A 23,540-nucleotide genomic window follows, 5' to 3' on the forward strand; every position below is an offset into this window, starting at 1 on the left:
TCCGCTGTCCCTTATGTCCCCATCCCACTAAGATGTGCCTAATCATTGGTGTGGTATTTCCCCCTACATATGCTGGTCCTTTGGGCTTGTTCACATCTACACGCGGGAGGTCCCGTATTTTGGTGGTCCTCTTAAGATCTGCCAGAGCAGAACTTCCTTTCTGGAATCCTGATAACCCCAACTCATGTCAAACGTTTGTCTTGCCTACTAGCAAAAACAAAAAAAGGGCATCAGGGAAATTCCCAGACAAGCTATTGGAATTTTGATTGAAAAGGGGTTTCTGTAGAATCCAGTTAACACCTTAGAACTATATCTGAATACACAAATTCTACTGCTTTCAAAATCACCCATTAAAGTCAGGGGGCGGAAGGTGTGAATCAAACCAAGTCATCGCTACTCTGTAAATCTTCATGTATCCGTCACCTTACTGAACTTACTCTGACCACTCAGCCTTTGTGTGTGCTTTCTAAAATTAACAAAAACAGATACAATACTAAAAAACTAATTATAAAATCTCATTTCTTATCCCTGGGAACAGTTTCCAATAGAGCCCTAACACATACCACAGTGTCGCACAACAAGACAAATTTTCACTTACAACCTCACGCTACATAATCAGCATGCTTCATCACGCAAAACAGATCAGTCAATCCAATTCTATTCAAATAGTCTTCTAATTCAGCATATTGTATTACTACAAAAACATACAGAATAGGACTTCACTAGTTTGAAAATCCAGTGGTGGCTGGCTGCTGTACAAATGTAAAAGAAGGCAGTGTCTTTGATCCAAAGAGCTTGTTTAAAAAAAAAAAAAACCACAGGGTACAGTGAAGGGGAGCAACAGGCTGGTGAAGCATTCAGGAGGTGATGTTTGGCCCTATTGTGGTTATACTGTGTCTTTCCGTCTTTAACTACTGTCATCTTCTTACAGAGATCAATAAAACCAGTCTTGAGAGAAATCAGCATTGATTGGTCTAGGACCTCTAGCATTGAGATTTGTTAATCCACCTGCTTTAAATATTCCTTGGCTTACTATTTTCTTTCCCTCCTAAAATCTATTGTTCTCTCTCTTCCGCCCCCCCTCTCCCCTCCCCCCCCCCTGCTTCTTGGGCGAGCAGTATAAATTGGCGGGTTGGAGCCATATACTGTTTGTTTCTTTCCAGACTTCAAAACATTTTTCTAAAGGTGTGGAATTTTCATAAGGACAATAACTTTTTTTGGTGCTCCTCTGAAGTGGGTTTTACCCACCAAAGCATATCATCCTATATATTTTTGGTAGTCTCGAAGGTGCCGCGGGACTACTCGTTTTAGAAGTTAGTTTGATCTGGCTACCCCTCAGACTTTTTTTGGTGAGAATGTTAATGCAGTGTCACTGAAACTCAGTTCCAGCAGGTTTGTTTTGTTTTTGTTTCGGAAGATAGCAGTGAATTAGGTGCTCGTATTGCACTTCAAATAAGAGAACTTTGAAGTGTATTTGAGGTTTTTCTGTCCCTTTGAGACTGCTTTTGAACTGAACTTGCTACTTCTAAATTTGATAATCTAACCTTGACAGCCTTCTCAGTAGAAGGTAATTGTTTACTCTCACTTCTCTGCCAGCCTCCTGTGAGGAGAGAGCTACATTAACACATTTAGTGATGTGTACTGTGTCAACTTCGTGTATGAGATGAGACACTTTTTCACAGCTTTAGGATTTTTCCTTTTTCCCCTCATCGGCTATATTTGTGTATGTGGTGTGCATGTAGACACCCCCCAAAGATGTGACCAAATTATGATTTAAAATGAAGTTTTCTGGAACTCTTTAAGCAGGGGTGGGAAGAGAAGGTCTCTTTTTTTTTCTCTCTTCTTTTTAAGGAAGAAAGGGGAAAACAGTAAATTGGCAGCTCCTTAAACCATCAACTCCCTGCTACATGCTCTTAGTTTTGCTAGATGATATTTGGTGAATGTTGATCTTTTGTTGTGCCCATTAATTGTGGCATAGATAATAAATTGCTACTCTAGATTGCTTGGCTTTGAAGAACTTGGGTGTAGAGAGAACCATGCTTCTATTGTTTGGTAAAGTATATCCAAAACCATCCGTAGTTAATAAAAGCCTAAATTAGGGGACCCTGCTTTACCATAAGCTCTGATTTAGTGCATCTTCATAGTTTAAGTAGAGAGAACGATTGTCCAAACCACATCTGGATTTGACAGTTGTCTTATATTTGGAAAAAAAAAAGTCACAACCATACGCCAACTGTAATGGTGCGAGGTTGGGACCTCACCAAAAAGCAGGAAATCTGTTCATGTTTATAAAGAATTCTTCTGAAGTAATTAAAACCAGGATGTTGGCCCCGGCTGGCACTATCCCTCTTGCTACCGTTTGCTTTCTAGCAACTATATTTTGTAGTGAAAAAGCTGAGTTACCAAATGTGCTCATCCCCAAATTGTTTGACACACACGTTATGTATAAGTGAGACCTACTCTAACGCAGGGGTTCTTGCCACTCATTTTTGGAGTGTGGCCTTTGCTGTTGGCCACTCTGACAATTTTTTCTAAGTTGCTTAAGCAAGTTCAGGAAAATGTACAGTTGCCGCTATTCTTTGCAGGACTTAAATAAGGTGCTTTGTATGTTTATCTCTTGTTGCTTTTTTGGTCGTTTTTAGATTTGTTAGCTAATAAGTCTGCTGCCGTGAAAAGTGACATTTGTATGTTTAATATCATTTTTCACAGAAACAGATTTGTTATCTAGCTGGGAGACAGTGAAAAGTGATATGAACAAACATTAAAAATATCACTTTTCATAACAAGCTGTGGGACAAATGAAGCCCTGGATGGGGAGGTGAGTAGGGAGGCTGGGGGATCAGAGGTGACGGGGCAGGCTGCTGGTGGGGCTGGTGTACAGGCTTGGATTTTGGGGCCTGCTGTTGTGTGGTTAGGCCAGAGCCTGAAGCCCCATGGCCAAAGCTGGGAGTGGAGAAGGCCTTGGGGGCAAGGAGCGATAGGGCCAAAGCCTAGGTCTAGCAGGGGCCAAAGGTGATGGGGTGAATTGGTGAATCTGAAGCTGCATGGCCAGAGCCTGCCTTACAAGGGCAGGAGCTGCCCCTAGAATCATAGAACCATAGAGCTGGAAGAGACCTCAGAAGGCAGCAAGTCCAGCCCCCTGCCAAAGGCAGGACCAATCCCAACTAAATCATCCCAGCCAGGGCTTTGTCAAGATGAGGCTGAAACACCGCTGGGCATGGAGACTCCTACTTCCCTTGGTAACGCATTCCCGTGCTTCACCACCCTCCTAGTGAAATAGTTTTTCCTAATATCCAACCTGGACCTCTCCCACCGCAACTTGAGACCATTGCTCCTTGTTCTGCCATCTGTCACTACTGAGAACAGCCTCTCTCCAGCCTCTTTGGAACCTCCCTTCAGGAAGTTGAAGGCTGCTCTCAAATCCCTTCACTCTTCTCTTCTGCAGACTAAATAGACCCAACTCCCTCAGCCTCTCCTTGTAGGTCATATGCTCTAAGCATTTTGGTCGCCCTCCTCTGGACTCTCTCCAATGTGTCCACATCCTTCCTGTAATTGGGGGTCCAGAACTGGACACACTACTCCAGATGTGGCCTCACCAGAGCTGAATAAAGAGGAATAATCACATGTCTGGATCTACTAGCAGTGCTCCTCTTAATGCAACCTAATATGCCATTAGCCTTCTTGGCTACAAGGGCACCCTGTTGACTCATCTCCAGCTTCTCATCCACTGTAACCCCCAGGTCCTTTTCTGCAGAACTGCTACTTAGCCATTCAGACCCCAGCCTGTAACAATGCTTGGGATTCTTCCATCCCAAGTGCAGGATTCTGCACTTGTCCTTGTTGAACTGCATCAGATTTCTTGTGGCCCAATCCTTCAATTTGTCTAAGGTGAGCAACTCACACTGGCTGCTGATAGACCGGGGGCGAAGGGTGGAAGGCTGCTGCTTCCTCTCCAATCACCGCCTAAGAGGCAATGATTTCGAGAAGCCCCTCCCGACAGCATTTCAGTGCTGCTCTAATAGCCCCAAGTGGACCATCGTGATGGCATCACTGGTAGTCAGAGACACTTGGTAGTTAACCTCACACTTCACACAGTCTTCCAGGTGTGTGAACAACTACTAATAGGAGAGGGGGGCATATTGGTGTGCAAAATGCAGCAACAAATGGTCAGGGGTGATTTGCAAAGCCAGCGAAATGTCTCTTGCATTGGAATTTATCTCTGAGGAGGGGTTGGAGGTTTTTCTCTCTGTTCCATTCCTCTTATTCAGGAATGCACTCCTGCGTGATGAGTCAACGCTTTTGTTAGCGTTTTGAGTTTAACATTCGAGGGAATTTCTTCGAAACTGACCCATTAACCTTGTCCAAAGCAGTACTGGCCCTTTCTGTTGTGACTGCTTTCTGAGCGCTTGCTTATGGAAGCAGGCGTGTGACTGTGTTTGCGAGGACCTGTCTGGCCAAGAGCCCGTCTGGTGCCCTAGAGCAGCTGTGAAAAGGGAAACCCTTGCCCAGTGTCAGGCTGGCACTGTCCTGGCCCTGCTCTACTGAGCGCCAGCTGGGTGCTTGTTGAAAGATTGTTTCACGAGGAGCAATTCATTGTAAGCCTTTTTTGGAGCAGAGACCCTGTACCAGCTTTGTCTGCCTGACTCTCACCCCTTTCTCCTGCCTGCTTCCTAAGTGCATTCTTGCCTGGGTGGGCTTTCTGGTCTCTTTTCATTAAGAATAGGGAGGAAATAAGCATGTGCCTTTTTTGTTAAATTTGCCCAGCTTCCCTCAGAAGTGCTAAATGCTTCCAAGCAAAATAGATCATGACACATAAATCCTTATAAAAATCTCATTTACAGATTCATAGCCTTAGTACAGGGAGCAAATCCTGGCATTGTGTAGTAACTATAAACAGCACCTTATGATCTAATTATGATTTGTAGTGTCCCTAGCTATAAGAAGCGATAATCTCTCTCCCTCCTTTGGTGCAGAGGGAGAAGGGGATGAACAGGTAGCAGCTAATGCTAGCGCTGCTGCTGTGATTTATTCAGGAGGCAGAGTAGGCTGAGAGAAACGTGAAGATCTAGTGTTCAACAAAAAGAGAAATTAGTCTCATGGCTGTCTGGCCTCCAGTAGGCAGCATACCAAATGTGGGCAGGAAAACACTTATGAAATACATCTTTAATATTCTGATGTTCGCCGCAGTGTATGTTTGCAGCAGCTGTACTGTGATAGATGGTACCACAACTCCAAGAGCAGCTGCATCTGTTTAGTCAACTGCAGTAAAAGCAAAAACCACAAGAATGGATTATTTTTTGTTTGTAAAACCATTCCTAGGATTTGTTTTTATTTCTCCATAAATCATATATATGGCTCTTCCATCCTGCTCACAATTGATGCTTGGCTTAGTGCCATGTTTTGAAAGGGCAATAGACTCTCCCTGTTTCTAAGCATCAAAATAAAGTTAAGCTACAGTTCTTACCTTCCGTTCTTCACTCACTGGGTGCATGTGGATTTTCTGCATTGCTGTTGGAACCCTTTAGAAAATCATCGCCACGAAACCCCACACGCTCCCATGAGAGACAGAGCGTATGGGCCAAATGTGATGGGAGGGTTTGCAGCATTGAATTCCCCTCGTCAGTTCCTGATGTACTTACCCCAGAGCTGTCTCCCCTTCTGTTGTCATGTTTTCTCCAAAACCATTTGTCTGCAGTATTAGGATTTGGTCTTATTAAATTAGTTACGTTTTCATGTACATTTTAGCAATTAGCCACTGCAGCATTCAGTCATGCTGACATTTGCATTGTCTTTCAGATGCCAGTCTTACAGCTGAAATGTTTGAGCATGTGAGGCATCTACCTGGAACTCAGTTCATGTACTTACTGCTCAGAACTAGTCTTTCACTTGACGTACTAAGAGTCCCCGTTCAGGTGAATGGGATTCCTGTGTGTGAAGTGAAGCAAGTGTAGAAGTATCATCTTAGAATGGGATTTGCAGGTTATGGGGTGTGAATTACAGAGTGGGCTAGTGTGCTTGGCTGTAACTTAACAGACCAGCTTCTAGTCGGTTTTCATTGCTACTAAAAGCAATGTTGTGAGCAGGACTGAAACTGACAAGAACCGTGGCCTCACTCTGCAAGAGAGGGGAAAACAGATTTTTCTTCACCTACCAGCTGGAGGCAGCAAAAGGTAAAGTCCTAGAGCAGAGTCCTGGGATGGAGTAGAGGAAGCTCAGCACTTGACTTTTTCCATGAGTTAGATTGGAATAAAAAAATCAATGGTGGTACTATCCACTTGTTATACAGATACAACATTAAGCTAACAATAGATCATGCAGGGCCTTCATTATATGGTTGTCCTTCTCCTTTCTTGCATGACTTGATTATGGGTGAAATAGCTGTTACTGGCATTTTTAAATTGTCATGCTTCAGGGCAAAGCTAGTCATCTCAAGGTTAAGAAGGAATTTTCCTGTGAGTAGATTACTCCGTATATTCCTACTATAAGGTTTCTTGAATGCTTTTTTGAAGCAGTTGGTACTTATCATTATCAGAAGTGGGATATTGGACTAGATAAGAGTCCTAATTTTGCTCCAGTATGGCAGTTTCTTGGCTTATATGGTTGTCATTATGCTTCAGAGTTAACATCTTTGAATTAATTAGCACAGTTTGCTTTCTTCAGACCATTTGCGGATTCAGGCAGACACCACTGCATTGTTTACATTTTGAAGGGCCTTTACAGTTATAAGGATCAGAGGCATACATGTTTTCTAATTGAAACCTTACCTTTCTGAAGATACAGTTTAGCATCGTTCTTTTTTAGCAGCTGGTTGTAGATTCTTGCCTGGGATTGCCTCTAGCAGAGCTCTTGTATCCTACGTCAGCTTTTTCTATCTGCCAAGGCTTGAAAAATCAATGTCTGGAGAGGGTGGTACAAATGAGTGAATAGGTGGAAGTGAGGGCATGAACAGGGATGCAGATGTGAGTGGAAAGAATGAGATTGATGGGATAGATTAGAAATGAAGTGTTCTGAATATGGGAGGGAAAGAATTGAAAGAGGTAATACAAGGTATGATGAGAGGGAAAAATGGACACAGAACAATGTAGAAAATTGCAGATTAGCAAACACATTTTTAATGAAAGCCTGTGTCTATAAGGCGATAGGTAGCATTGAAAACGCGTTCATTAAAACCTACTGGCTGATGCGCTTTTCAAAACATCATCTGTTTTCCTAAGGTAGAAAAGCCCTACCAGGGTTACCAGTCTCGAAGGCCCTGTCCGTGCTGCCAGTCACACCAGTCCCGTGACAATGGGAGTGCTAGCTTAGACTGACTGACTATCAAAGCTGTAGTAATCTAAGCTAGTTACTATCTCTCAGCAATTTGGTGACCTACGTGAAATGGATCCGTGTCAGTTGAGTTCCTGCTACGTGCATCACAATTGACAGCTGGCACTTTTTCACACCAGAGGGGCCAAAAAATTAGGTGTATGTGTATTCTAAATTCTCTTACCCTTTCTGAGGTATTTTTGGGAACTAGGCTCAAAGCATATTGCTAGACTAGCAAAAGGAAGTTGGCACTAGTTTTGTCTTTTGTACCTGTTAAAAAAAAAAATTCACTCCCCAGCATTTATCTGATGCCATAGTCTTCAAACTGCTCTATTCAATGTAAAATACAAACACAACCTATGTGTTTTCTTATTCCTATTTGGAGATCTCCCTCAAACTTTCCTTTAAGTGTCATGATGGGGTGGAGGCCTTTCAACTAAGGGTGCAAGGGATAGTTTGTTTTCTTTGTCGGCGGTTATAGTCTCCTTGACCTTTTACATCCTACAAAATGTAGTTTTGTGTCTCTGAGCTGTAAATTGCATTAATGGACTCCTGCTCTTGGCATCATGGTTGAAATTGTGGCTGTTAAGAGCTAAAAGGTTAAAATGCTTTTCCATTTTTAAAATTCTGGGTCTCTGAGAACAAAACCACATTAGGCACAGAGCAATGGACAACGTAAAACTTTATATCAAAGTAGCACTATTAATATTTTGAGATGTAAACTGCATAACGCAAGACAGTAAAATCACTTGTATGCTGAAAGGTTTGCTAAGTTTCTGATGCTTTCTGGAGTTTTTTTCTCTTCTCTGAGTATTTTAATGAAAAACAACTGAGCCAAGTGTACATTGGGACAGCCCAAAGCAAAGATCCCAATTGCCCTCAGCTATTGCAAAAGGTATTTTTCATTTGTATGTAATAATGTAAAGTAAGATTGTTTGGGGTTTTCTCTTTTTAAAGCTGTATCAGCTGGAGTAGCTACCACAAGAACCTTCTAGCCAGCAGTGACTATGAAGGCACCGTCATCCTGTGGGATGGGTTCACAGGACAGAGGTCAAAGGTCTACCAGGTAAAGTGCAGTCATCAAGCTCTACCATTTTCCTCCTCGCCAGGGCACGGCCTTCAGGTTTGTGTGCATGTTACCGTTTCTGATTAAGGCACTTCTGGTAGCGCACTCAGGGCGGGTGGTTCTGACTCCAGGAGATGCCGTGCCTGCCTCTACGGTCGGTGAATTGAATTTTACTCAGGTTGAACAGGAGGGAGCCACCATGTGCTTGACTTTCCTCTGTTGAGCAGCAATTCGCCAGCAGTGACCGAATTAGCTTCTTGTCACAATAGTGAGGCAGGTGGCAGCCTCAAAGCAATGATGGAGTTGTGGCTCGTCCAGGGGTTGGGAGCCTTTCAAAGAACCACCCTTTTTCTGTTTTTGTCTCTGCCCAAAATATTTTAAGAGCTACGTCACACACAGGGCTACTTGTACACAGGCCCAAAGATAGCAGGTACACCGCAGATGACAGACAGATGCTGCCTTAAATAAAATAGAAATGAAATAAACTATATCTATTTCCCTCCTCCTTCCCTCTCCCTCCCCCCCCGTTATTCACTAACAATAGTTTTACTCTGCGTTTTGTTGTCCCTAAGACATTACGTAGTGACCCTGTTCTATTTAGTGAATTGCTTATTATAGACACATTCAGTTGTTTAAAATTGCTTTGAATCAAGTTAGAATTTATCAACTAATAATAACTGAACATATTAATGTTGTTACTGCTCTCCAGTAATGCAAAGTCTGCTGTTGGGCATCTTTAGAGAGTTGCCCTGGGAAGGGAGCTGGGGCGGGGGGGGATGAGGGATGCAAACTTTGGGCAGGAGTTTGGGTGCAGAAGGGGGCTTCAGGCTGGGGCAGAGTGTTGGGATGCAGGTGCTGGCTCTGGGAGAGAAGGGCTGGGGCAGGAGTACAGGAGGGGGCTTAGGGTGCTGGCTTTGGGTGGGGGCTCAGGGCTGGGGTTTGGGGTACCAGGAGAGGGCTGTGGGTAGTGTGTGGCCTCCGCTGAGCAGCACTTATCGGGGGTGGCTCCTGGTTGGCAATGCAGTAAGTCTGTCCCCACGCCACTCCCAGAAGGTTCCAACGTGCCCCTGTGGCCATGGGGGCGGGGGGCTTGTGGGTCTGTGTGCTGCTTCCCTTTCCCAGCACCCCCTTTCAGCTCCCATTAGCCACAGTTCCCTGTTCCTGGCCAGGCGGGCTGCTAGGGGGGTGCTTTCCATCTCCTCTGGTCCCTTCCATGCTGCCGGGGTGCTCTCCTTCCTGGCCCTTCATTATGAGATGCATTCTAATTGTATTTAGAGAATTCATCCACGTTTCACTCAAAGAGAGCGAAGGCCCCAAGGGAGCAGTAACAAACCAACATACCCTGTCATAAGTAGGGTCCCCTGACATGAGCAAAGAAGCAGTCCTTTAAAAAAAGAAAGTTCTGATTGTAGTGCTGCCCTCTTTCTGGGCTTTTCTTAAATTGCACATGCATCAGTTTGAGAGAGACATTTATTTAAGATCCCTGCTTGTGATAGTGAATGACCATATTAAGAAATTCCATTTTAATTCATAACAGACTGTATGTGTTTTGCTCTATGTCTGTTAACACTGTTCTGTGTTTCAAATAGTTTCCTCTTTCTCAAAACAGGAGCATGAGAAAAGGTGCTGGAGTGTTGACTTTAACTTGATGGACCCCAAGCTATTGGCTTCTGGCTCTGATGATGCAAAAGGTATTTTGATTTTAAATTCTAGTGCCGAAGGCTGAACTTTGTAGGGAATACAGAGTGATTGTCAAGCAAGGATGTTTCAAGTCATGATTCCTTGGTTTACTTGGGATAGTGCAGCTGATTTGCTTAGGGTATTATCAAACAATTGAGGATTCGATGGAAAAGAGCTTTCTCTAGAGTTAGCTGAAAAAGGGAATGAATACCTGTCCTTGGGGGAAAATGTGGGTTTTTAACGCCTGCTTCAGGGGAATCCTAATGGAGTATTTTAGCTTTCTCGCTGCCTGCACTTGTCAGTGGTTGAATTGTGATAAAGCTACAGATCTTGGGCACTCAACCTGCAGCTCCTGGAACAGGAAAGAGACCGGCACCTTGGCTCTGATGCTCATCCGCCTGGAGCTAGTGTGGGGCACACTGCCCTGATGTTCTGCCTTGCACTCTGAAAACTTTTGTCAATTTCACTGGCTGAAAGTGAACATAACACAAGCCTCCCCGTGGGCTGCTGTCATTGTGGTTCCCTCCTATCCCTCCCATCATAGAAAATCAAAATCTTTCAGAACAATTGAAAAGTTCTCTTGAAAAATCTTGGTTTTGTTTTTTAAAATAAAATGGGCACGTTTCACTGGAAAAATTATTCAGATGAAAATTTTGGACTGGCTTTAGACTGGCTTGGGATTTTAGGGAAAGTTGTACATCATGGTAGCTAGTACAGTCCAACTGTGTCTTCTAAAACTCTGGTGTAGGCAAGGCAAGTTTTACTTCAGAGGTAGGCCAGACTGGTGGAGTTGAAGATTGTTGGGGCTTTGGTAAAACCCATGTTATGTACAAGAAAGGGAGTGGCTACAAATAAACGGATGGAGACTAGGAATGTCCCCCTCACTTTTATCTACGTCTTTATGGTAAACGACAAAGCATTAAGGTTCGTGCCCGCTAGAAACACCTTATCTCTGTGGGATGTATGACATGTTTTTGGGAAATTCAGTGAACAAAATTGGGTGGTGGGCGGCAAGGCCTGGAGAGAGCAGGAGCCGATGTTGGGAATGAGTTGCTCCTTGTCATCCCTCCTCCCAAGACTCCTGCTGGGCCCTATTTCCTCAGGTTTTTGAAGCTCTCACAAGGCTCACCCTTGTGCCCCACTGTTTGAGCACTGCACATGGGAAGCAATAAAGCGTCTCTAAAGGGGGAATTGATAGAGCTAAATTACGTCCTCTTTCTTAAGAGCAGGGTTTTATTTGCAGCCAGTCTACAATATGGCATGAGTTATCAGGCAGCCATTGCTTTTTGAGTTCCTCTTGCGGCCACTGGGGATCAAGTCTCCCACATGGGCAAACGCCACTTTGGACAGAGCTGCTCATGATTTACTTTGAAATGACAAATTAATTTTTCATAAAACATTAAACCTTGCAAACCTCTGCCCCCTAAATTGCTTTTAAATTGTTTCAAAAGGAAGTCATATTAATGTTACTTAAATGTGTTTGACATTCTCGGGGTAATTGGTAATTTCGCTTACAAAATGCAGCCTTTATGATTTCGTATTATGGAGATTTTTTTTTAATGGCTTTTAATAGATTTTTTTTTTCTTTTTGGTGCACGTCTAGACTGTTGCCTTTACAATCAAATGTAGTAAGAAAAAGTCCCTCCATATAAATGATCGACCTTTTCATCATTTTGCTCCCCATTCATGCAGTGCATTTTAAAAAGAGCTTGCCTTTTATTAGCATGGTAAAGAGCTGTCCGCCTGAGCTGACTTTACAAAACAGGGCCTCGCATCACAGCTTAACAATTCTCTTCTGCAGAAACTGTTTTTAAAAAGTGCAGTGTTTACACCTATGAATTATGTATGTATAAAGCCCTGTGTTCTCTATACACATCTTGCATGTCTATTCAAATAGCGGTTCTTTTTTTTAAAGGTGTATAGACTTTTTTTCTGATCAGGCCTGGGTTAGTGTTTCGTTCCTCTCCTCCTCGTGCAGTCTTGTCACTATTTACATATATAACTAGGATATCCAGATGAATGCCAGAACTGGAGACCCATCTAAAAGTACTTTAAATAAGTATAGGCTTTTAAAAAGCTGTAGTAGAGAACTTGGTTTGCCAGGCACCTGTTAGCCAAATGTCAAAACCTGCCACCCAAAGTTCATAGAGACAATCTGGTCGAGGTTAACACCTGGTGGGAAGCCCAGCATTAACATTCCCTTCTTCCTCACAACAACCTACCCCCGATGCTTCAATATGTGAGCGCTGAGCTTTCTATCTGTAGTTATTGGCCTTGTCTGTAATGTGGTAAATTTTCCCTTTCCTGGTTTTGTGGTAAAGGATGGGGGTGAGATCTTCCCTCCACCACCAGCTCCTTTCCCAGTGGCTGGGTGTGGCAGCCTTACTGAAACCTCCCTCATCCCTGCAGGATGGTACCCATCTCCCCCTTTTTGGCTGCCTGGGGACTTGGTGCGCTGCCAAACCCTTTGCCACATACACACATGGAGGAGAGTAATCCTGTAATCACTGAGCTGCGCCCTTCTCCGCCAAGGACCAGACATTGCAGAGGAAAGCACAGAGCAGTGGCACCCCGCTGGAACAGAGAGAGTCTGATCTAATTACAGACAGCACACCAGGGCTCTGCGCACCATTCCGTTCTCCTCCTCAATCAAGGATAACCCAGAATGCGTTTCTGGGAGTCCTTCGTATTCTCTTCCATAGGAGAGATTTGGAGCATAGAATCCCTCTCTCCAATTGCCTATTGTATTTAAAAGCAAATGATCAGTGTAGTTGGCGGTATTTGTAGATCTGTCTGCTGCTAGAGAGAGAGCTGAGATGGATACAAACAAACCCAGCAGTCACGTTGGCCCATGTTAGCAGAGCCCTGAGAAGCTGCAGAGCATTCTTTTCTTGGGGTATTTCTATCCAGTCGAAGGCTTTAATTCCAGTTTAACCATGGCTTTTATGAACTATGCTGAGTCGTGGCTGCCTTAGGTAGTTGACCTTGAAATTGTACATAAAAATGTAAAAATACCTACTTTTTTTCTGAAACGTATAGAAAGGAACCTTGTGGGTATCAGATGTGCTATTGCTGCATATTGGGACCCTCTGAACCACAGTAAGCGGGGAAAGTTAGAGGTCCTGAGGCTTGACAGAACATTTTAGAAGATGGTTGTGAATTCATCTGCTGGAAACTCTTGAGGTCTCTGGACCAGTCCCTGGTGGAGATGACCGGATCTTTGTTCTCCCCTAGTGGTTGTGTTTTGAAGAAGATCAGAGAACCGCAATGTTGTCATGGTCTTGCAGTCTCTACCCTGCATACGCTTGAGGTGTTCCTGGCATGTGCAGACACCTACCGCCAAACATCATTACATAAGATTGATGGTATGAATAAGTGGCCATTAAAACCAACAGAAGTTTGGGGGGGGGGGGGAAATCCCCGGGGACTAGTATTGATCTTGAATTCTTACTATTGTAAATTCGCTTTTATTGCCCCATTTCAAACAGTGGATGGGAATTTAAATCCAGTTCATCAGAGCAGTTTTCTTCCTCAAATTGAAAAGTAATTGTCAGCCATAAGCTCTGTTCCCTCTTCAATATTTTTGACACTTCTTACCAATAATGTAACTTGCAGCCATTGGAATGGTCATTGATTGAAGCTGCCTGTGACTGACGGTGAAACGTGCTTTTAATAAAAATCATTCCGAAGCAAGTTTGGTAACCTAGTCATAGCCACAGAAGTGGCTTGTAGGGACTGGCAGGAGGCTGTTCTGCTCTTTCAGTAGGCAGCATTGAAAATATGCAAAAAAAGCGGCATTTTGATTAAACAAAGGATAGAAGGGCAGCATACATACATACCTCTCAACATTCAAACCTGCCAGCTTGCGACAGACATTCAAAATGGGCCAAATTTTCTCGGTACTTATGGGATGTTATGCCAAAACTGATACCATGATGATATTTTTGGACTATAAAAACAGTTATAGGGATGTTTCCTCATTGGTTAAGCGCTGGAATAAATTGCCTAGGGAGGCTGTGGGATCTCCAGTAATGGAGATTTTTAAGAGCGGGTTAGATAACACCATCAGGGCTGGGCTAGGTAATACTTAGCCCTGCTGTGAGTGCAAGGGATTGAATTAGATGACCTCTCCGGGTCCCTTCCAGTCCTGTGATTCTATTCTAACACTCCAGTACGCTTGAAAACTCGGTGGGAGTTTACTTATTTTCATTCTCACTCGGGAGGAGGACTGACGGTCTGTATGTGAACTGCTTTCTCGTCATGTAAACTGGTGAAATTAAAATATCTCGATAGAGAGGATATAGAAATGATGAATAGGTGGCAGTTCGGGGCACACTTAAACATGTTGAGTAGTTGCAGTGAACTCAGTGGGTTAGTTCAGGGTTGTAGAACTGGGTCCATGGAAAGGAAGGTTTGCCCGGTGATTGGGGCGCTGTATTTGAAATTGGAAAATCAGTGTTCCGTTCCCAGCTTTGTCTCAGACGTATTTCACCTTGAACAAGTCTGTTGGGGCTTAATTTTCAAGAATGGCCTTCCCACAGATTTTCCTTGGAGCTGTCGGTGCACATTGCTTCTGAAAATCAGGTTAGTTTCTCATGCCTCGGTTCAAAGTTAGGGGGCAGGTGTGGGTAGGGGAGAAGAAATCGCCACAAGCTGATGGCCTTGGGCAGGTTATTGTCAGAGACCTGTATGTTCCGCAGCTATGGCGTCCTGCAACTTGCTGTGGACTCTTACTCTTGCCTACCAATTGTAACAAATCTCACGTTGGTTTTTATGAGCATCGGCGTTGATTAAACAGCCAGATGAGCTCACCAGGCTCATTCTCCTCCTTGGGATCTGAAGATGATTTAAATGAAATCGTGCAGAGGTGAAAGGCCAGCGTGCTGAAAACGGAGCCCCTGATTTATTTGGTACAAAATTAAGACCCAAGTATCTATTTGTTATATTGACGTGGTGCCAAAAAGAGAATTCTCCCTATCGAATGCAGCGTCTAACTTGTAGAACTTAAATGCAAGGCTGCCTGATCAGAATTCAAACAAGTGGCTTTATGCAAAGTAAATTTGCAAGGGGCACTGCTATGAGTTCATTTGATTCCTATGCGTACTAATAGAACCCTCTAGCTTTCAATCTGAGGCGCTTTGTCTCCTGGCATTGCGTGTTTTTAAACCACAGAAATCAGAATGACTTGCTTTCCTGTGCCATCAAATCAATAATGCTTAATGTCCTCTGCTGTCGCTGCGACATACACTGCCCTTCTGTTGGCATCTCTTCTTTAACGCAGGAAGCAAAAGCTTCTATTTGCTCGCAAAATTCACTCCTGCCCCCAGACTCCAGATGGGGCACTAGATCATCTAGTGTCCCTTGGAGCCAGAGAAGATTCAGGCCACCCTTGCAAAGCTGTTCATTATTTTTAATGGAGCTGGTTGTTTATAGTGTATACTAGACTTTTGGTAAATAAGAGAATGAGTTATTGTGTGGAAATTGCCTGCAATTTATCTCTCTCTCCATAATTCTTGTATGCAAATGTAGTATGGATCAGCATCAGCGTTTGATGGGTATATGGGCTACTTTGTAATGGCACCAGACATCTGTCAGGTATTCCCACTGTGCTGCTGTTAAAGGATGCATCCGCATGCTCTAAGCATTGCCGTTTCGCTCACATCTGTGAAACAATCCTCCAAAGATGGCCAGAATTAGGGCAGTGCTGCCTCTCCTTCCTGGGGTAAACTTTTTTTTTTTAAGAGGAGGAGGAGGGAAGAGTCCACTACCTTCCTGTGGATACACTGTCTCCAAGCTTAGCGGTTCTGTAGGCATCTTCCCAGAGGTTGTGTCCATCTTCCCTATACACACCCTCTCTCCTCCTCCTCTTCTACCCTACCGGGAAGTGGAAAAACTAATAGAATGGGGCTGGAGCAATATTTTTGTTTGTTTTTCTTGGAGCCAAAGCAGAATTGTGCTTTTTCCTCACCCTTCTCCTGGCCATCCTTCTCCCGTATCTCCTCAAGCCCTCTCTGCCTCCTGCACAAAGAGCCCTCCACACAGAGGAGGAAACTGTGTCTACAGAGGACCTATCACATGCAAATCTGAGTGAGCCCAGGCTGTTCCCATACGCTTCCTGGGGAGAACAGCTTCTCTGCATGGCCACTATCCAATGTGTAGTTCCCTTACTCCCTGCTAGAGCAAAGAGGGAAACGGGGAGGTATAGACTCACTCTTAATCAGTCTCTTTGGGCATGTCTAAACTACGGGGTTTTTTCAAAAGAGGATATGCAAATTCCTGCAGGAATTTGCATATCTTCTTCTGATCTCACTTTCGAAAGAGAAAGTAGTCTGGATGCGGGTGTTTTTTCTTGGGGAGGGGAACCCTTTTTCGAAAATCATGTAAACCTCCTTTTTCAAGGAAGAGCGGGTTTTTTTAAGAGGGTTTTTTCCAGAAAAAACTGCACCCAGACTACTTTCACTTTCAAAAGAGATCAGAAGAAGATATGCAAATTCCCAGGGAATTTGTATATCCTCTTTCGAAAATTCTACGTTGTCTAGACATAGCCTTACTCAGGCAGCTCGTAGGAGAATGCAGCAGCACGCTGCCCCTTTCTCAGGGCTCCTGGTAAAGCAGTGATTAGCCCACAGTTTACAAAGTGTGTCATCTCCCTTACAGTCCAGGGCTAGCCGTGTGGATAGTGTTTCATGTGCCTTGCCTTTGTGGGTTTAAATATGCAACTTAAAATGTGTACATGCAGCTATTAAGGGAAAACACTGAAGGGCCTCGAAGACTCCATTGCTTTGTATTTGTGAGGCTTGCGGAAGCAGGCTTAAAATACAACCCGTGTGTGTGTGTGCGCGCGCGCCATTCCCCTTGTGGAGTACAAGTTAATCTTTCTTTATATTTATCTACACAATAGCTGTGCACATGGATTGAATTAAAATGTAGGGAAGGTGAAACTCCTGCGCTACTCTTTCTCCCCAGTACCCATCTGTGAAGAATGGAAAACAAATTGTTCTTACTAGTTGTGTTAATAGGTAGATTTCAATGACTGTGCAGAGTGGTTACAACTGAGCATGGAGCGGGAGTTCTTCAGAGCACAGTTGGATGGCAGAGAGTAGGTAGAATATCAGCCTCCTTGCTCTTGGTTGTGAAAGACTGTGGGCTGGTAGCTTTGGGCGTGCCGTGATTACAGTCTGCTGCTAATCACCTGCAGGAGGTTCCAAACACCACAGGGATGTGGGCTTGAATGCTGTGCTGCTGTTTATCGAGTGTAGAGAGAGGGCAAAATATTATTCTCCTTGAGAATGTGCTGAGAATTGATCATCGGCAGCTAAAAGTTGCCTCTTTTGTACCCACTCATTTTTTTTTTTTTTTTTTTAACATCTCAAAGATACTCATGAAAATCCCTGTAGGCCAAGTGGGTGGTGCGTGTCTGTGGGACCCTCTTTGTGTACTGACCGTGGCTTTTACATTTTTCAGAAAGCACTTTGATCATCACTTACCCGTTTTTACCACTTTTGTTTCTCCTCAGTGAAGCTGTGGTCTACCAACCTGGATAATTCAGTTGCGAGTATTGAGGCCAAGGCTAATGTGTGTTGCGTCAAATTCAGCCCCTCTTCGAGATACCATCTGGCTTTTGGCTGTGCAGGTAGGTAACAGTGTTTTTCTAGAGGAGGGGTAAGGGAGGAACAGAATCCCTCAAGTTTCAGGCTACACCTGTTTGCATCCAAATAAGAGATTCCTTTGAGGCCAGACTCCTTCAAAGGCTTCTGGGCCAGATTTTCAATTGCTGGTCACCCCCCGCGCGGCTTGGATTTCTGCAAGTGTTCTGAGCCACTGTGACACTGAGGTGGCCAGTTTTTGAAAACCTGCTCAGTAATTTTGATACCTGCGTGGAAGCCGAGATCACATGAAAAATCTGACTTGTAGCGCATTCGTTGAAATCCGAAGTCCTTCGCCCAGGGCCCAACCCTGCAGTAGCTTGCTGCCTCCTCGCTATGTGCACCTTTAAAGTCTTAGCGTGAGTCAGCAGGCGGCACATAGATACTTGGGTGGCGGTTGGCTGATGTGAGGCAGATTCCTAACTCATTTTACTGTTGTGCAGTGGCTTGTCTACACAAGCACGAAGCCACTGAGAAACGAATATGTCCAAGTCTTACATACTTGTTTACTCTTAGCAATTGTGTTGGTCTGTCTTGCCTGGAGAATAGTTGCAGATATGTATTGCTGCATGTGGGGCTCTGTAAATAATACTGGGCTAAGGGCGCAGTTGTGGTTGCATATCCATTGCCCTTGTGAGGCACTGGTGTAATGTATGTTTCCAACATCTGGCGTGGAGTTTTACTCTGTCCTGGTCGCTATCACACACCTGCTTCTACTCCTCTGGATCAAGAGTGGGATCTTGGCTAACTGTGACTTTCTGGGGGCAGCCCTGAGATGGGGATTATGGGGAGGAAATGACATTGATTTAAAATAGCAGACGTTGATGACCACACTAGGTCGTCAATGTGGATTTAGTTTTAGGAGTGTGTGAGCCTAATTTATTTTCATACATGGAAACTGAGTAAAGCAGTGTGCTGTGCCATAACAATATCTCTGCATTTCCTCCTTCCTGTGGGTTTTAAAGCACTCCTAGCAAAAATTTCTGATGTTTTGTGCACTCTGAATTTTTGAAGGTACTTTCTGGTCCAGCATGGCTGGAAGTGCAGTCTTGACAGCCCCCTCTCGGTCCCCCCCGCCCCCTCAGCCCGGAAAACTCCCTGGTTCAAGACCACTCATGTCCTGAGGGTTCCGGACCAGAGAGGTTCAACCTGTATTTGGAAATTTTTAGAAGACTCTGCACTCTGAGAATGAGAGGTTTGACTAAAATGCCGTGGAGCAAAATTGCATTAATAATGGGGAGAAGTGGCAGGAGAGGGGAAGAAATAAGAGGAGATCGATGTGTTTACTTTCTACTTGGTACTCGTAGGGGAGTTGAATCTATAAAACCAAGTTAAAATGGATATCTGGCCACTTAATGCTTTGCTAAAAGAATCTGGAGGTACTGAAATGATCGGAATGACTTGCCCATAGAGGCACTCCTAATGGATCTTGCAGTCACCAACTTGTATGACACTGACTTATCGGCTAGTTAATAGAACGGAATAATTTAAGATATGGAACCCATTTTTAAACTTTACAGTGAAATGAAATTTCTGTGTTAAATGCAGATGCAGTCTGCATACAGTTCATGGTATTGCTGGGTAGGCAAATGGATAGTTATTTTATTTCTCATATTTCCCTTTCATATACCATTTTCAAATAATTTTATAATGCTTACAAACTTCATTTATTTTAGAAGGAAGGAAATAGGGTTGTAAATTTAATAGTTGGAGCTGCTTTTAGGCAATAAAAACTAATAAGGGAATAATAAAAAAGGCTTTCAAGAGAGCAGTATATCCCCCTTTGAAGGAAATGCCAGATCAGAAACATACAATCCCATTTTGCCATCCCCCCATGGGAGCTAGGACTGTCTGTAAAACAAACTCATTGATTGAGAACTGAAGTAATGCGCTACCGTTATGTAAAATGTAGCATATTTGTCATCCAACCCCGTATACATTTGTGGCAATTTTTTCCCTATTAGGTAAATTAATATTTCAATTATTTTTTCAATGGTTTAATTAATTTGTAATAAAATAGCCAATACTTTATGGCATTACACTTGCAGTAGTGTTCTTTGAAAATGTTATGAATGGAAATCCTACTGCAGCCCTCGCTTTGCCTTACCTTTCCTCTGCTACTTTTTGGTTTGCAGTACTTTACATGGGGGAAAGGGGAATGCTGCGCACTTTAAAGGACTGAGAGCTCGTGTAACGGCCAGTTATCCATGTGCTACACAGCGAGCATAGCAGATGCGGTTGTATCAAAAACCAACAATAGAACACCACTTTCCCCACCTCTAATATCATTAACTCACAGACATTTACCTTCTCTCCTCCCCCCCCCCCCCGCATCCCCCTTCTGTTCTGAAATGTGATTTGTCCTTTTCATATGTGTTCGCTTTTTTTAATTGTATCCTTTGGTATATATGGTTGTGACTATTTTCTTCCACTATTTGATCTGAGGAAGTGGGTCTGGCCCACGAAAGCTCATCATCTAATAAACCATCTTGTTAGTCTTTAAAGTGCTACATAGTCCTGTATTTTGTTTCAGCTACACCAGACTAACACGGCTACATTTCTATCACTATTCTATATTTCTTGGATTTTTGTGCTTAGATTCAATGGTTTTAAGAGCTAATATGTACCTCAAGCAAGGGCTAGGTGCTTGCAATCCAATTTATCCTTAACAAGATATGGTGTGGGGACTTGCATAAAGGAAACGTGCACCCTTGTGCTTTGTGGATATGCTGTTGTATCGATCACCAAATAAAAGGAATGTGCTGAAGTACTGAGGTGATTGATTCTGATCAAAGGCCAGGCAGCAAACATTTTGGTACAGTCACTGTGAATTAGGGCTCTCTGCTCTAGTAGCTTTGGCTACTGTTTTCCTACTGATAAATCGCTGCAGGTCTGACCATTGTAGTTCATATCATACAATTCCTTTTGATGCAGAACAATCCTTTATATTGGACTCCACTCCTGCCTCTGTCTCTTAATTGGTGGCAAGAGGAGAAAATGGCGATGGATGATGTAATGGCCATTTCTAAATGGAGGATCGGTGGTCTGGTAGGCAGAACTGTGCATTGAGAGTCAGAATATTTGGCTTCTGTTTGTGCCTCTGTCACTAGTGCACTTGACTCTTTGGGCAAGTCACTGATGCCCTCAGACTCATTTTACGTAATGGAAATAATTGTCACAGCAAAGGTATATTGAGACTGAGCAGGCGGTTAAGATTTTTGAGATAACGTTGAATGGGGTTGTATAATCTGCTATATAATGGAGAGAGTGAGCGAGTCTGAAGAACTCCTCCTAAATGGTAAGAGCTAGGTTACCAAATTTGGCAGGCAGCTTCTTATCCTTACTTAAAGTAAGGTCAGGGTTGTGCCAGGACAATAGGATGTGCCTGGAATGCAACTGTTGCTCATAAAATGGAAAAAGAGGGTTCTATTAGCAGGGACAGTAATATTGTATAATGCCCACATGAGGGCAGCAAGGAGCCAGAAATGGGGATCAGGACAGCTATAATCCCATTGAGGCAGCAGGTATGGATGTTAAATTGTGTGTAATTGGCTAATCGAGTAGTCGATGGAATTTCCATTGATTACTCGATTAGTTGATGAGGGGGAAAATTGCGGAGCCATAACAACCCTGGAAGCAAACCCTGCTGCGGCTCTGCCTTTTGAATGTATTAAGAGCTACCAGACTTTTAATACTTTTAAGGCAGCGGCGTAATGAGGGGCCTGGATGCGAGACAGGAAACAGCAGTCCTGGCTTGCTCCCTGTCCCCCCATGCTGCACTCCTGCTTTTTAAATGTATTAAGAACCTGGTTTTAAGCCGGCTCCCCCCAGCACCAGTTCCTGCTCCCCCTCCCCTTGCTGCCTCTCTGTGATAGAGGCAGTAAGGCGAGAGGGTGGAGGGAGAAAGCAGTGACTACTTGAGTACCTGTGCTTATCGGGTACTTAGTCGACTAGTTGCTTACATCCCCAGCAGCAGGGAGCAGGGGTGGAGAATGGAATAGCTATCTACCATAGATTTCAGAGACTACCCCAGCCTTCTCTCACCATAGCAGCTTGGGACCAGGTGAGAAGAACCTGTCCGCAGCCGCTGCAGCAGGCATAGCCATGGGAGGGTGCATGTCCCCTGGCAGGGGAACATACAGAAAGACAAACTCTCTCAAATATATAATAGACAGCTAGACCTTTCTCCACCCCTGCTGCCTCAGTGGGAGTATAGCTGTCCTGGCCCTATTTCTTGTCCTGGTACAACCAAACCTTGATCTTGCTTTAAGTTAGGAGAAGAGGAAGCTGCCTGCCAAATTTGGTGGCTCTAGCTCATACCATTTAAGAGGAGTTCTTCAGTGAACACACAGATGCACTCAGACAAACTCTCAAATATATCGTAGATTTACATACGTGCATGTCTGCTGCCATATGAAGAATTGAACTAAGCTCACACTAGGTGCCCTGGAGAGTGAGTGGTCCCATAGCTGCCACGTTATTCCCTCTAGGAGTCAACTCATGGGGACATAGTGGTTGATGTGATTTTTTTTGTTTGTTTTTGTTATTGAACAGTTGACTCTGTTTGAAAAGCCTTGTCAAAATGAGCTTTTGGTGATCAAGATAAAATAGAACAAACTATAGGTCTGAGAGGACTAGTCTGTGTGGTGTAGGACTTGAGTTCCTATTTTTGAGAGAGAGAGTTGTATAAAACACAGCCTCCCCATGGTGGAGGGAGGAGGGAGGAGGAAACTGTTTAACTGCAACCTGACAGGATCTGCCCCCGGGGAAAGGGTATTTAAAGAGGGAAAGATCCCAGATGTCTGATTTTAATAAATATTCTATTTGCATGCTTCCTGAGTTGAAACATTCTGCAGTATAAGCTGTAACCACTGCTGAATACAAAAAGCAGGTAATTTTGTGGGCTCTTCCTCGCTTTTTAAACAAGATAGTGTTTTTATCCTGAAATTAATGATATAAATCATGACCAAAGTTATTGTTCTGCCCCAGCTGCAACACACGGATGCCTTCTGCCCATATATTTTCCAGTAGCACAGCTTAGAAAAACAAGTTGATTTAAAATGTATGCAATTTGCAACTAGATTATTGTTCAGCTTGTCCGGTTCCAGTGAGGCTAGGCTGTCTGTGTTAACCTCAGCAAGCTAAATAGAGCTGATAGCATTATATTATTCTCCCCATGCTGTCATGCTGTTAACAGCTTCCATTCACCCTTTATTTCCCATATGCAATATAGAGATAAAGCCATCGGAATTCCCTGATTCCTGCCTCTTGACCCTAGAAGGTCGCCTGTTGGCACTTATGTATTTGTTTTACCCTTGTGCCTAGAAGCCTTGGCCAGGAACCGCAGCCCAGTTGTGCTGGGTGCTTTAACACAGAGCAGAGTCCTTTGGGGTTAGGGTTAGATAACAGATGGACACAGGTGAATGAGATTATTGGTCAGTATGATTGGTAGAGGTCTCAGGCTAGCGGTAAATTTTAGAGGCTTCTAGACATCAGCACAGACAGGTCTCTCCCCTTTTTGTTCCATCCATTTGTAGTTTCTTGCCCTTCCTCTTCCACGCCATTCCTCACACTTCGAGACACTGGACTTGGACACTTAGCCAGAAACGCCTTTCAAGGAGAGTACCTTCTACCCTAGACCCACAGATAGGGTTCTACACAGCACGTACAACGCAGGTTTCTTAGCAGTGAGGTCCAATGCAGACTCCTGTGCCTACAAAAAACATTAAACCCTTCTGCATGTTCTCAGCCTCTTTCTCTGCACTCTCTTCCCTTTTTGCTTATTCTGAGTATACAGCAGGGCCCTACAAAAACCCCACCACCCCGCTTGCACCTTAAACCGC

The 23,540-nt window shown here is 43.9% G+C and overlaps 1 protein-coding gene across 2 annotated transcripts in view; it reads left to right on the forward strand.

The window, feature by feature from the left end:
• The window catches only part of COP1 (COP1 E3 ubiquitin ligase), a 146,132-nt gene that overhangs the window by 66,638 nt on the left and 55,954 nt on the right, over nt 1-23,540 (forward strand). For both annotated transcript variants that reach the window (XM_075936898.2, XM_075936899.2), the window contains exons 13-15: nt 8,263-8,371; nt 9,981-10,062; nt 17,568-17,684. In XM_075936898.2, the coding sequence (XP_075793013.1) occupies nt 8,263-8,371; nt 9,981-10,062; nt 17,568-17,684 (308 nt within the window). The remainder of the gene's footprint in view (nt 1-8,262; nt 8,372-9,980; nt 10,063-17,567; nt 17,685-23,540) is intronic.

This window comes from Pelodiscus sinensis, chromosome 9 (assembly GCF_052426305.1).
Source record: "Pelodiscus sinensis isolate ZL-2025 chromosome 9, ASM5242630v1, whole genome shotgun sequence".
Taxonomy (NCBI): Eukaryota; Metazoa; Chordata; order Testudines; family Trionychidae; genus Pelodiscus; species Pelodiscus sinensis.